This window comes from Antechinus flavipes, chromosome 2, assembly GCF_016432865.1.
Source record: "Antechinus flavipes isolate AdamAnt ecotype Samford, QLD, Australia chromosome 2, AdamAnt_v2, whole genome shotgun sequence".
Lineage (NCBI taxonomy): Eukaryota > Metazoa > Chordata > Mammalia > Dasyuromorphia > Dasyuridae > Antechinus > Antechinus flavipes.
Window position 1 is genome coordinate 651,134,288 of NC_067399.1, and position 14,971 is coordinate 651,149,258.

The 14,971-nt window shown below is 46.8% G+C and overlaps 1 protein-coding gene across 1 annotated transcript in view; it reads right to left on the reverse strand.

Moving 5' to 3' along the window:
* Positions 1–14,971, reverse strand: part of TBC1D2B (TBC1 domain family member 2B) — a 66,638-nt gene that overhangs the window by 15,687 nt on the left and 35,980 nt on the right. Inside the window, exons 4-6 of the mRNA XM_051982406.1 lie at positions 13,649–13,812; positions 11,625–11,851; positions 10,469–10,858 (exon numbers count right to left, since the gene is read on the reverse strand). Coding sequence (XP_051838366.1) covers positions 10,469–10,858; positions 11,625–11,851; positions 13,649–13,812 — 781 coding nt within the window. The remainder of the gene's footprint in view (positions 1–10,468; positions 10,859–11,624; positions 11,852–13,648; positions 13,813–14,971) is intronic.

Sequence of the window (14,971 nt, forward strand, 5' to 3'; positions counted from 1 at the left end):
TTTAAGTAAATCCTTTTAACGGTTGCAAAGCTTTTTATGAGTTTACTCATTTGGTCCTCACAACAACTCTATGAAGTAGATGTTGTGATCATCCCCATTTTACAAGTAGGGAAACTGAGGCAGAGAACAGCTGACTTGCTCAAGAGTTACTCCTTTACAGAGCTGGCTTGATGTAAAGAGCCAGAACTAAAGCATTCCTTGGGCTTCCAATTTAAGGACAGATATTCTGAGTGAAATGGACTTTGCTTAAAGGTGGTGGTTTTCCATACTGTCTATAACATAGCTCCCCCATCTTGGAATAACTTCTTAAAGTCACACAAATGCTGTGCACATGCAAGTCCCCTTTTGAAAGCAGGATAACCTTGTCTCAGATTGAGAAGAAACAGGCTGGTTATGCACATTCTCGCTTCTCCCTTCCTCAGCCCCAGGGAGGCTGTAATCACAGTCCCATCTCCCAGTGTTCCACTGGCCTCCGTAGCCCAGCTCTCTAAAGTCAGTGTCCAAAAGGACCCTGAACCCCAGAGCCAAGCGTGTTCACATCAGAATGAACTTCAGAAAAGAGATGGTCAGTTCAGCAAAGGAGGACAAAGGCAGGTCTGAGCTGGAACCTAGCACAGAGGCCCAGGGAGGGGGAAGCTATAGTTGGTCAGGGCTAAAACTACTAGAACCCGACCCTCCTCTACGGTACCTCACAGCAACTCTCAATAGATTAAGAGTTTTTGAGAATCAGCTCCTCCTCTATTGCATGTCACATGCTCATCTCCATTAAATATATCCGGTTCCATTCCAGGCAGTATCATTATCATTCCAGTCACTGGATACTGTGTCTGTATTTTAAAAAAGCGTCCTGCCCAACACAATATAAAATCACTGGGATTGAGATTTGGCTGAATTTTAAAATCCTTCTTGCACAATCTCCTCAATTGTTAGGGGAATAAACTGAGGTCCAGTGAGGAGCAGGCGGACAGGGCTGGAGCGGTGAACTTGGATGCCTGGTTTCCAGCCCTGTCTTCCTCTGCCCGCGGAGCACAAGTTTTTACAGCCGTTATCGTGGGCTTTCTGGAGGAGACACACGCTAGCTCTAGGTGCACACGCAAAAGCAGTTAGCTGAGTGCATCGTTTTCACATTCCGTAGCATAAGAACAAGCTGGTGACGAGCTCGGCTGACCTGCGGCTTAAGTGTGGGCTTGGCAGAGAGTCAGGCACACTATCAGCTATGTTTCAGGAAACCAAGTCCCTTGGAACTCTGAGCAGGAAAGATTGAAAGGAGTGAGAAAGAAAATGTGAAACCAGAGTTTTCGTGCAAGACCATATGCAAACAAGGTTCAACGCACACAATCACACACCTAAAAATCAGGGTTTTCAACAGCAAGCTGAGCCGGGGGCTTCCCCTGAAACCATCAGAACCGCGAGTGCCAGGCTTGCTGCCAGCACTGCTGGTGACACTGTTCAAATGCTTTCAGAGTTCCTCGGGGAAGTATTCTTCGCCAACACCCAGATTTATTAGCACGCCCCTCCACACTACAAACAGCTCACCAGTTGCTTTTCTTTGCTAACTGACTTTTCGTGATCCAAATGCCCAGGCAATTTAGCTGTGAAAAAAAAAGCCTCTGCAGACTCTGAAGAAGGGGCTTCAAGTAGGGATGGGGGGGCACAAGACTGGGGACTCCAGATCCGAGCCCCAACATGTCTGGATCATGAGAAGACCACAAGCTTCAGCTTCTTCCTGCACAGAAGGCTTGTGCCATCTACCCTGGGGGGCCCTTTCAGGCAGGACCTTGGAAAACCACCCCTTGAGATGCCCTGGTGCGAGGCTGACTCGCCCAGCCAAGCCAGAGACTCAGGGTCTAACAGAGAAGGCTGCCCTGTGCCCGACATGCTGGGCCACGGCATCCCCATCTCCAGGTCACAGAAACGAAGCGATGGAGTGGCGTGGGGCAGCGGGAGCTGGGAGACCTGCTTCTATTGGCCTCGTCTCATTAGAAGGCCAGAGAGAGCTTCTGCCTCCCTGGCAAATCTGGACAGGACATAAGTTGGGGGGGAATTTGAATCCCAGCCTTGCTGACTCCAGCCACCTGGGCCTCACTGAGCTAAGACAAGGGCAGGCTGGCCATGGAGGCCACAAAGGGCAGCAAGCTCTCTCCCAGAGGGGAATTAAAGGCCCAGTTTGGGGGCAGTCACCCCTGCAGTGAAGGGGGTGCAGGAGCAGGGGTATCACCCTTGCAAGGACAGAGCCCTGAGGGGGGAGCAGGTTTCTGGGCCGGGCCACACCAATCCACCAGGTAATAATGGGCCAATCAGCGAGGCCAGCCTAGAGAGGAGCGCCTTGTCCACCCCTGCATTCCTTTCACTAAGTCCTGAAGCTAGCTCCCACACATCACTGGGGCCTAGCTACAGGGGCTCCCACCCCAAACCACAGCAGGCTTCCTCTGCTTTCCCCCAGAAGCCCCAGAGGGAGACCACCCCCGGCCCCAGGGAAGGAAAGCAGCTCCCTGTAGGCAGCCAAAGCCGACAAGGGTGCTGTCCAGCTTGGCCCAGAAAGCACAGGGACGGTTCTTTCCCCTGCCTGGCTGACTAGGTCCTTCTGAGCCTAGAACCGTCAATGACCCTGTCTGACAGTGGCTCTGGAGCTCAGAAATGAGGCGCCCCCGAAACCTTCGCCTGGCAGCCTCTGGGCACTTTCCCAATCTGCTCCTCCTCCTCCTATTAGGGCCAGACAATGTTTTATAGGGGTTATTATTAACACAGGCAGAGACTTTATAAAAAAAAATTCAAAAAACATATTTGTATTTAAAAATACAAAAAAAAATCTATTTCATCCCCTAAACTCCCTAAATTATTTTAGATTCAAGTTCCTTGAGTCCCAGCTTTCTGAGCTAAGCTCAGTGTCATGGCCACAATTCCACTCATGGGAAAAAGGCAGCTGGCTTCTCCTCAGAATAGACTGGGCTGAGCCCAAGAGCCAGCAGGAAGAGTTCCCTCTTCATGAAGAGGCCCACAAAGGCAGGGGCCCATTTAGATGGTGCGCCCTCCATGGACATCCACCAGCATTAAATGGTATTGCCCCCACGGACATGCACCAGCATTAGATGGTGCTCCCCCCCCGGCAGAGCAAGCTGGAGTAACCTTCCTGTCCTTGCAGGGCGAGCATCTGGAAGGCACCAGCACACTGCTCTATAAACTCTGGGCAGCTACCTGCAGCATTTGTACTAGAAACACGTCTAGTAAGTCTCGCCAGCACCTCTGGAGAGCAAAGGAAGGGTCGTGAAGGTGACTGCAACAATCCCAGCAATCCGTGAGGAAGCAAGCCTGCTGACCCGCAGCGGAAGGGTAGGCCGCAGGCATCTCAGACGCAGCCGCTGCTTCTATGTGTTTGGGACTGTAATTATTTATTACAAGGGAAAGCTCTATGAAGGGAATGAAGGAGACCACTAAAAAGTGACAGATGTTTAAAAGAGCATCAATTACCTATTTAAAAAGAAAGAAAATGTACAGACTTGGGAATTTTTTTGTTTGTTTTAGGAATATCCTCGTTAATCTCTGCTTCTATTAAAAAATCTACAGAGAATCATTTTGGTCTGAATTTGTGATTTCCTAAGTGTAGGGAAATAAGTACGCAAACTACCAATTCAGGTCAGAAACAGCCCTGTAACTTACTCAGGAAGTTGTCTTGGCTGCCTGGGGCATTGAGAAATGGAGCAATGTGCCCAGTCACTCTGAGCAGCTGACCACTATCAATCCAGATCGTATTGCCTGTCTTAAAATTTAAGAGAATTCTAAGGCCCAGAAGTTGTTCAAGCCATCTTTATGATCCCTGGGTTGTAATATGCACAAATCCAATTTTTATTAGGTATTTGTAAGACAACATCAGAAGAATATAGCTTCATTTCAAAGCAGGAGGCTGACAGGTCTGTCCTAATTTGGCCTTAGACAGAAAATCTTGATGATTTCACTCAGATTTGGAACCTATCATTTCTAAATAGAGTTTCCATGAATTAGAAGCATGTGCCCTCAGTGAATCAGAGTCATCCAATGGCATGTTATAATGAGTACTGTTTAACCTAGCTTCTTTCCTGTGACTTCTGGTCCACTCAATTTTTTCTTTCAAATTAGGAGGGTATAGCACAAACCATTCTAGATGAATTTAATCAAACCTCATAAACTAAATGATAAGTGAACTAATGTCAACTTGTTGGGATCACCACTGGGGGAGAAAAAAAAAAGATTCAGAAAAAGCATGTATCTGGACATTTTACAAATCATTCCACATCCCAGCTCAATGACATCATCAAGGATCCCCTCTAGATGTGGAGGGAAAAGTTTAAAATTCATCAAGCAAAAAACTCAGGTACTTTAATAAAATATTACAATTCTGGTTTTATCAGGTCTTTTCTATGTGTAATCAAGCTGTAGGAGATAGGATTGGACTGGACAACATAAGGAACCTCTGCTAACAGGAAGTCTTGTTCTTGTTCCCAGAACCCAACCAGCAAACCTCCTGACGTGCCCACAGCTCGTGGCTTCAGCTGCTGCTGCAGTGGGGCTGGAGGCGTTGCTCAGAGACGGCCCCAGAGTCCACGCAGCTCACAGCTCTGAGAGGAAGTACAAAGTCAAGAAGCGCCCAGAGAACGTGGGTGTCGTGTGGAAGGAGGAAGAAGAGACAGTCAGGGATGCTCACACTCCCCTGGGGGAATACCCCCTGCACACCCCAGAGTCCCCCTCTACCCCCCACTGCCCCCCCCCTCTCGTTCACCCCAGCAATGCTGGGCAGTCCAAGCGCAGTCTCTGGGCCATCTTCCTTCAGGAGGGCTGTAGCCACACTGAGAAGGGCTGGCCACCCTCGGCCGCCCCTCCCCACCATTCTGGTCCTCCACTTCCCTCCCTGCAGCCTCTCATCAGCCCCGCACAGGACCCTGACCTGATGGTTCTCTACTTGTCCCCCAAGTCAGGGATGGACCCCAGGCCCTCCCCGGGGGGCAGCAGTCCTCTTTCCCTGATTGTATGTCTTATTGCAGTCCTTGTCAGCTGCTTTTGCCCCTAGCCTTTCACACGGGAATGAGAGAAATCGAGAGAGGCACAAACGGAGCTGAGGGGCTTCCATCTGTGCCCCTTACAGGGGCTCCTCCGAACCTCGCCACGTCCCTCAACCTCCCTAGCTCCCCGCCATCCTTCCTCTTGGCTAAGAATCGAGGACGTCCTCCAAGAGCTCCCTCTACTATCCTGGTCTCAATGCCCATGTGCCAGATACTTTCTGCCTCTTCTACCAGACAAGAGTGACTCCGTTCCATCCTAGTTTTACTGCAGATTGTCCCTTGTCCGGCCAGTCTTCCCCCTCTGACTGCTGGTGATATCTCCCCCCCACCCCCGGCCACTGACCTGCCCTCCCTCCCCCACCTTCGCAGACCCTCACTTCCTCCCCAGGACTATTGTCCCATAGCCTGCCTTCCTTTCATGGCTCTTCTCTGAGAGGGCTGGCTAGCCTCGTTCCCCACTGACTCCTCTTTGTTCCAACCTCATGCCCATCCAAAGTCCCTGGGATCTCGTAATGGCCTTTTCTCAATCTTGGCCCTTGGCTCTGCTCCTGACCCCGCCCCTCTCTGCGCTCCCTCCAGACCACTGCCCAGGGCGGATATCAGCCCCCTGGATTCGCTCTGGGCTGATCACTACAAGACTTGCCCAGCCTAACCTCTCTGCCCATCCTGAGCTGGCCCTCCCTTCGCCCCACAGTTTGCACACACCTCCTCCAGCCGCCCCTGTGCCCTCCCATCCTGTCCCGTTCTCCTGGCTCCATCTGCCACAACTTTCCCTCAGGGCTGCCCCCCCTCAAGTGACCCCCAACAGCTCCGTGCCAGTGTTTCCTGATCTGGCTCTTTCCAGGCTCTCTCTCACTGGGCCGGTTCCGCCTTTCCTTGTACTCCAGGATTTAACAGAGCCGTTTATGCGGTAGGTTTAGTGGTTTGACTTGACTCTAAGTTACACAATTTCTGGGGTGCAGTTGTTTGTTAGCCATAGGTGACAGTATGCCCCCCCACTGCCCTTCTGGTACCCCCCAACTTTCACCCCCAGGGGCCCTGGATCCACAGCCACATAGCCCCACCCCGGGAGCCCTGGGGCTCAAAATGAGCTCCCGAAGCCCACTCTCCGAAGGCCTCCCCTCCAGCTGGGGGGCCCTTCTCTGGCTCCCCTCAGGGTCCTATCTCACCATCGCACAAGGTCTGCTTTGCAGGCGTCTCCTCTGAGCATAGATGCCCCCTGAGGGCAGGTTGGGTCTTACTGATAACCCAGCAACCTTCTTGCTTGCCCTTCATAACATCCTGCACCTCTGGAAGTGACTTGTCCTGAGACCCAGTGACCTGGTGTAAAGCTTCTATGGGGACCATGATTTCCAAACCTCCCCCAGGATGTCCCAGGCTCACAGACAGGACAGACTGTTATTACGCAAGCTCCCTCAGAATCTGAGGTATTTGGCAGTTGTATAGATAAATCCAGTATGACAAAATCCAGTGGGCATGAATGTAACATCCCCTATGTTCTAGTATGAAAAAAATTAATGACAAGAACATATGGTTGGTGAATTATGATCAGACTTTTTTCATGATAAAAAGAACTTTGGGCTTTAATGGTCTGTGAACTCAATGAGAGGGCAGCGGGAAACGGCAGCCAAGAAAACTAAAACAGCTTTATGGCGGTTGAGTTGGAGGACACCAGGACACCACCCCCATTCCCGAGCTGACATCTGGACAACGAGCTCTGCCTGAGGGGCTGTGCTTTAGAAAAAATGCTGACTGTCTTATGACTAGTAGATGCAGATTGCTGTGGTAGCTAAAAGTCGAGATTACTTATATTAGAAAAGGATGTGGAAGGTGGGAGTGATCGAAACGGATCTCTGCTCACTCACAAATATTGGGTTTCTTTTCTGTTTGTGGGTCTTTTTAAAACACACTGACAAGAACCTACTTTTCCCCCAGAGCGTTGAAGTCAGGAAAACCTCAATTTAATTCCTTACCTTTCACATATTATTGTGTGGCAACTGGCAAGTCCCTCAACCTCTCAGGCAACCATCAAATACGACGCAATGTGGAAAGAAGGATTCATCCTGAGAATTTCCCACACGGATGAATCATTTGCAGGACCACCAAGTGCCTTACATTTACCTCACAGACTCACAAGCTATCTCCAAGGCCCTCCAGACCTGCCCCATCTCAGAAAAGCGTCCCCTTCCCCTCCTGACAAGTGGTTAGATGGTCTCGGCCCAAGACCTCCAGTGAGGAATGGAGACAGGCCATTTATTCAACTTCTGGAAAGTGCTTATTGTCAGGAAGCTTAGATTTACAAGCAGAAACCTGTCCTATCTGCTGATTTCCTGAGATCAATGGAACAAGCCCGTTCTCTCTTCTTCATGGCAGTCCTTCAAACACTTGAGGACAGCTTTCCTCAACTCCAGCTCAGCACCTCAGTTCCCCTGAATTCCAGAGGCCTTTCACCACCATGGCTACCTTCCTCAGGATGCCCTTCAGCTTTTCAGTATGAAAACGTGGGGCACAGTTCTGAACATGGGCTGGCCAGGAAAGAACATATCAGTTCTTTTCTTACTTCCTTATTCCTGGAAACTACACATCTTTTAAAGTAAATAAAGGTGGCTTTCTTGGCTCCCATTTCAAGGAACCATTTTCTTGAGATTTCAGTCCACTAAAACCCACAGATCTTTTTCAGACTGCCGTCAAGATCCTCATCACCAGTCGGGCACTCTAAAAGTTGATTTCCAAATCCAGGTGTGTAAGACTCTATTTACTACTATTAACTTTCATCTCTGTTCTCAGCTCCACGTCCCAGCCTACTGAGCACTATTTCTGAACCTTGCCTCTTTCTTTCTGCATCACAGACATCTGCAAATCTGATAAGCACTCCATCTATGATTTTATCCAAGTTACTGATAAAAATGGTAACTACCACAGGTCCCACAGTGCCAAGACAATCTTCAACCATTAAGATGGCTCTTGGGACCCTGGTCATTTGCTGTGGTATCATCCAGTCCACATTTTTCCATCTCTCCAATAGACAGAGACACTTTATGCTTGCCTGTATCTCTGAAAGCTTCATCCACAGGCTTCCCCTGATTTGTTAGTGTAAAAAACAAAGGAAGGAGGATGACAAAGTTAATCAAGCCCTATAAAACAGAACGTAAAACTTTAAGTGAAGGTCGCTGCCAAGGTCTGTCCACTCTGGGCTCTTCCCTTCTCGCTAACGAGTCCAGGATCTGAGGTCCCTCGACATCTTCCACAATCCTTCAGCAATCACACCTGCTAGGTATAAATTCCCAGAGCCAGGTGACCTGAACTCAAAAAAAGCAGAGCTTTGTTCTCTTAGGAATTCCATATTTACCTGCAGTATCAAATATACTATAAGCCATTTTGTTATTCCTTTCTGGCACAAAGGTCGCTCTCTTTGGCAGAGAAAAGCAGCAGACTGAATGGAGCAGTTCTTTCTCTTCCCCCTAAGTGACAAGGTCCATCCTGCCTTCCCTCTCTTATCACTCTGTCATCCTGGGCTTTCCAGGGCAGCTTCAGCTGCCTCATCAGCACTTCTGATCTTGCTCTGGCAGGGCTGGAACTCAGGTCCATGCTCATTCTCTGTGACTTTTCTTCTGTATATCTCTCAGTGAGAAATACAGGAGCCTCATGAATAAAGTGTTAGCCTGGAAGACCCGACTTAAATCCCAACTCTGGGCACAATGGATCCTCTGACATCAGTTAACAATCATGTACTAAGCACTTACTAGGTACTAGGCTTAGTGTTAAGTGGTAGGGATATAAAAAAAAAAAAGCAACAATAGTCCCTGCTCCCAAAGATTCACAATCTAAATGGAGGGGAAGTATGAAAACTAGGTAAAAATAAGAGGTCTAAACTGAAGGTAATCCACAGGGGGAGGCAAATTAATAGTCCCTGTTTGTAGAAGCTGGGTTTTCAGCTGAAATGTGAAAGAAGTCAGAGAGAATGTCTTGATCAAGGAACAGCAAGGAGGCCTGTGTCTGAATCACCGAGGACACAGGAGGGAGATGGGAAGGAAGTAGGCTATGAAGGCTTCCAGTGCCAAAAGGAGCTTTTGAGCTGCTCCCAGAGCCGTGATGGAAGCACTGGGTGAACAGGAGGGGGATGATGGGATGCTGGGGCTGAGCAGCAGGGAGAGAACGAAGGCCAGAGGACCGGCCTGGAGCAGAGAGCCTGCACGGGGGGTGCAGCAGAAAAGGAGACAAATCTGAGAGAGGTTACGAAAGGAAAAGGATGAAAACAGGTGGAGAGCCAAGGAGAGCAAACAGTTTGCAAACCTGGGGAGCTGACAGGCCACTGGTACCCCTGACAGTAGCAGGAAGATGGGGAAAGGGAAGGATTTGGAGGAAAAGGAAACTCCATTTTGGAATCACAGGCTACACAGTCTGCAATGTCTCATGGCTGGTGCAGATTAAGAGAGGAGAGAGTTCCATAATCCCTATATTCTGAGACAGCAACAAAGAAGGCTGTGGATATCTCAAGTGATGAGCAACGCATCTCCCCTGCAGAATACACTCTTGGTTCCGCTACTTCTGGGTCAACCAGGATTAGAGTAACCTACACTCGCAGCCCTGTTGCCCTTCGCTATCATTTCTCGAGGAAGTGTGGGGCATCCTTTCCCCAGAGGCAACAGAGCTTAGCTTTCTGGGGCTAACAAATCTCTGATTACTGTTCAACTAGGTCAGATGAGGAATTATGGCACATTATACAAACTGAGGACAGGCAAGAAATCATCACTGTCATTCTCAAAATGTGATATAACTATAAAACAATACGGCTTCCCTGTGTGATTCCAAACCATTTAAGCATGAGGAAGTCCACAGCTGTGGCCTTATTTCCCTTCTTTTCCTCTTCAGTCCACCCGAACTGTTGTCCTTGCTATTTCTCACCTAGGACACCGTTTCCCATCCCTCATCTTCATGCCCTGCCCTAGCTGTCTGCCCTTTGCTCAGAATGTATTCTCTGCCCACCTTGGTCTCTTAGAATGTTTTTCTTTCTTTAAAATTCAGATCAAGTGCTACTTTCCTCACGAGGCCTTTCCTGACCCAGAGGAGTGCTCCTAAAGGGCTCCCCTCATCACATCAAGTCCCTCTCTGCTCCTCTAAGCATGAGTTTTCTGAGATTCGTTCATCTAGTACAGAGCTCAGCACACAGCAGTTACCTCATCGATGCTTGCTGACTGACTGAGGGCCTCAAACTGATTACTTGAAAGGAGAACCTTCACTTAGATATGAATGACATCTTGAAAGTTCGCTAAAAACAGTCTCATTATTTTATAATCACATGGAGTGTGCAATTTCTCAAGCTCATCATCAACATCATTAGCAACCAATTTTTCCCAATCACTTCCAAACAATGTGAGTTTCTGGTTCCTCTTCCTGTAACAAATAAGATAAAGACTACCTTTTAACATGCTTACTTTTAGTCTGTCGAGCTCCTGGAGGTCTTTGTTAACAGAAGCGGACGTGGACGTGCCGAGTGTTTGGGAAGATGCGTTCCCTTCACATTCACTGAGCTGTCTGGAGAGTTTAATGATCACTTCATCTTTGGCTTGGATTGTTTCCAATAACATGCCCAGCTGTTCGTTGAGTTCACCAACTTTGCATTTCAAGTTCTTTACTTCCTGCTGGAGACTGTCTTTTTCCAGATTGAACTTTTCAAGTTGGTTGCTGAGGCCTAAGATCTGATCATCCTTTTGGTGCAGAAGCTCAAGTTTCTCTTTTGGGACTCCATCACAAAGATGGCTACTAGTGAAATATTTATCATATTGGGATGACCTGACCGTCTGCTGTAAAAGTCGTACAAGTTCCTGGGGAGAGGACAGGGGGTAAGGGAAATAACAGAGGTAGGCTGAATTATTAAAACCTAAAATGAAGAAAAATAAAATAACAGCAACCTTCCTCAGAGCACTTACCAGAAAATGAAGAAACTTTGCTGAGAATACTAAAACCCAGAATTTCTCCTTGATGGACTTAAGAAAAACGTATTTACTTTTTAAGGAACGCAATGAGAAAAGAAAAAATCATAATACATGAATAACTAAATGAACAGTAAGTATTATTATGGGAATATTTATATGAGTATTAAATTCATCTTAGAATCTGAGGCATTTTTAGCACTTGAATTATTCAAGTCCATGTAAGTCATAAAATATATCTTTCTTTTCCAATTGACTCAGAAATTAATTTTGTTATCTGGCTTGTCTCAGCTAGATATAACTAAATTATCATTAATTCTAATGACTCCTGAAAACTGGAAGCTAGCAGTTCCTTGAGTCACGAAGATTTCTAAAACCTATTAAAAGCAATAATCAGGTTTGTGGATGCAGACCAAGGTAGGAAGTAGGAAGCTATTCCCCTTTAAAAAAATTAGTTTGACTTCAATGAAAATTCAAGACATCAAGCTAACATTATTGAGAATATTTGCAACTGCAACACTAACTATGGGCTCTGGAAATTTTAAAATAAACTCACTTTCTGGGATTTAAAATGTCTTAAATATTTATGTGAAATATGGAAGCTCTTACTCATTTCTGGTTCTCTATTCACCATGCAGTTTAAAAAAGAAACAGTTACCTTTTGGCTAGAGAGTTCCTTCTTCAGTCTTTCTAGGTCTCCCTGCTGGCTTTGAAACTTCAATTGCATTTCAGAAGCTGATTTACTGCCATTGCCTGAAGTCCATTCAACTGGAGAATCACCACTATTATTTCGGTTCTTGTATGACCCAATCATCTCTTTCAAAGGTCGCTTTCCTTTATACGGAATACGGCCAAAATCAAAAGGGAACGCCGAGCTAGTCACTCCTATGCAAAAACAAAACCATTTGTCGAGTAGAGGCCATGAAACTCAATCTGAAACTTCACAACTGCCTTTCATTCCTGCATAGGGGGCTTCCTAGCAGTACCTAGTGACCCCAGTAGCGTACCCACTTTCACAGACAGGAGAACGTGGCCCCTGAAGAGCTTCACCTTCTCCCTCCGCTAGGGGCTCTCCCTTAGCTCTGGCACGGGGACCTCCGGCCTCACTGATGAAGGCAGTGACCACCACCCACTCCCCATCCCATAACCCAGCCGGCAGAGTCACTCACTGCTGTGACCAAAACAATGCGTCATCACCTAGCTGCTCATTCCACCAGATGAGATCTACAGGAAACCCCAACCTTCTCCAGAGCCTCCGCCCCCAAGGGGCCCCCCAAGTGCTCATCGGTTCCCACTCGTTTGCTCGCCAGGACTTTCTCTCTCTAGAAACTCATCATTCTGCCGAATGAAATAGCCCCTCTGACCTCTTCCAGGGTGCAGGCCTATGCCAGAGACCCGCCTTCCAGCCCCACTTTTGCGTCTTATCTTCCCCCGCAGACAGGGTGCTCCTTGAGGGTAGGCCCTGCCTCATGCCTTGCATAGCGTCTAGCACAGTGCTGGGGATACAGGGGAAGGGGAGTGCTCCATCAGTGATCAGGGGCTCTTGCTCCAGATCTCGTCTGGGTGAGGAGCATCTCTGAATGAGCTCTCAGCCCTCACCCTACACCCACTTGGCAGGGCCTGCTGAAACTTGGCTTTGGCGGGTATGGGCTTCTGGAGCCCGGAAGCAGCACCCTGCCAACTGTCTGAGACACTAAATGCCAATCTACTTGTTCAGAGGCAAGCAACCCTGCGGGTGTTCCTTTCTTCAGTGGGGGGCTTTCCCCCCAGAGGAGCCCAGAGACGCAGACTCTAATCCCGCTGGCTTCCTAAGTTTCACCCAGAAGACCTCAGAAGCCCCTGCCAGCTCCAGAGTCCAAAGGCATTTTCCATCTCTACCATTTCAACCTGATAAAAGTAAAGGGGGCAGTGAACGCATGCATCCATAAATAAAATGGGGGTGATAAGCACGCTATTAGGGGGTACAGGCCTTTTCCAGGGGTACAGCCTCCAGCAGTGTTATCTCAGAAAAGATCGAGATGGGGCAGAGAGGGAAATGTCAAACATCTGGAGAGGGGCAGAACTGAGACCAGAATCCATTGTTTTTTCTACATATGGGGCTAAAAGGTCTTTGTGTTTCTATAGCTTTCTCTAAAGCAGGCTCCGTTAAAAAAAAATAAATTAATTAAAAAACAATGCACAAGAAGTAAAACAGAGTTATTTCTTAATAAAACCTATGTAGCCATATAATTTTTCTTTTGATGGTGCTGGGGCCACTGAAAGTTTCTGTTACTTTGAACTGGGCTCTATTTCTCTCCTTTTTTACCTTTTCACTGCTTGTGTCATTTTCATGCACTCAACAAGCATTTAAATACTTGCTAGAGGCTGGGGATATAGAGATCCGATGCTCAAGGAACTTGCATTCTAGGGGGGCAAAGGAAAGCTCTATAAAGACAGTTTTGCCGGGTGGCTACACAAGCTGGAAGCAATCAGGATGGGTTTCAGTTGGAGAAGGCACTAGAAAGAGAAAGTCTGAGAGGTAGAAGAAGGAGGGCGGGGGGCTGGGTAAGCAGGGAGGTCTGGCTGAAGGACTGAGAGAGGATGTCCAGAAGCTGGTGGAGACTGCGGCCATGGGAAGGCGAGGGCCCAGGGAGCCCCCATGTTGCTTGGCCCAGAGCAGGAAGTCCCCAGCTGGATCTTTACCTTTGTTTCCCTCAGAGGTTTGCTTCTTCCCTTGCTCATGAAGCACAGATTCCTCTAAATCCTTTGGATTGGGGTCTATAAATTCCCATTCTTCATTGGTATAAAACACACTCTTCCGGCTGTCATTATTTCCTCTTCCAGGTCGAAATGAAGACATCGAATTTCTGTGAAAATTGGAGGGAACAGCTACTTAAAACCTTTTACTACACCAAGGAGAGCCTAATCACTCTTGTCAGCACATTTCCAATTTTGGTAAATATCTGAAAGAAGTTAGTGTCTGATACGTTCTGGTAGAATTGTGAATACATCCAGCCATTCTGGATAGAAGTTTAATATGAGGCAATAAGGGCGAGTTCCAAAGAAGTCAGAAACACCTCAGCCAACATTTCTCTCTTTGCCAATTGGAAGCCAAGGACAATAGTGGTTTAAAAAATTCACTTGTGAAATGTTACAGGAGATGGCAGATAATTATAAGCAGTTTTATCTCAAACAGCAAATAGAAGAATAATCCAAAAGAAGAGTATATACAGCTCAGTATGAGAATTGATAAACTCCAAGTTAATAAACTGAGAACATTCAGAAAAAAAGGACAGAAAAAAAGAAAAACTGGAAGAAAATAATATGCATTTTTACAAGTGATTTTTTTTTATAATCAGTGACAGCATAACCACCACTTTTGTCTCCAATGTCTACATGAGAAAGAAGTAGTACTTAAGTTATCCATACAAATTACAGCTAGACCCACACTGAATAGAGGAGAAAAATGTGCAACAGGAGATCATTTTATAAAATATTTCATTGAGGAGAAGATACCAAAGATATTGAATGGAACTGACAAACAGACAATACTATTACACTTCCCAAAAAAGGCCTCTGAAAGTACAAAAATAACAACCAACTTAGACTCCTTCCAATCTTCCTAAGAAAGATCTATATAGAGTTTTTATTGATGACAAAATGAGAATTGAACAGGTGGGCTCTCACTTATTTTGAGTTACTATACCAGATCACATCTTTATAAGTATTCAATTCAGAGGAAAGTAGAGTGAATACAATAACCAGTTGTATTTGTTGACTAAATAAAAGCATTTTATTCCAATACTACAAAATGTGGCTTTACAGGTTCTTCTTCAACAGAGGGTTCCTCTCACCTACATTTTAAGATAATATGGAATTCTTTCATACATTCAAGTTTAAAGATGATTCTGTTCAACAATGCTTATAAGCTACATTATATGTTGTATGTCTTTAAATCCCTAGTACCTAACACAATGTCTGGCACATAGAAGGCACTTAGTTGTTGTTTGTCCTTTGTTCTCAGGG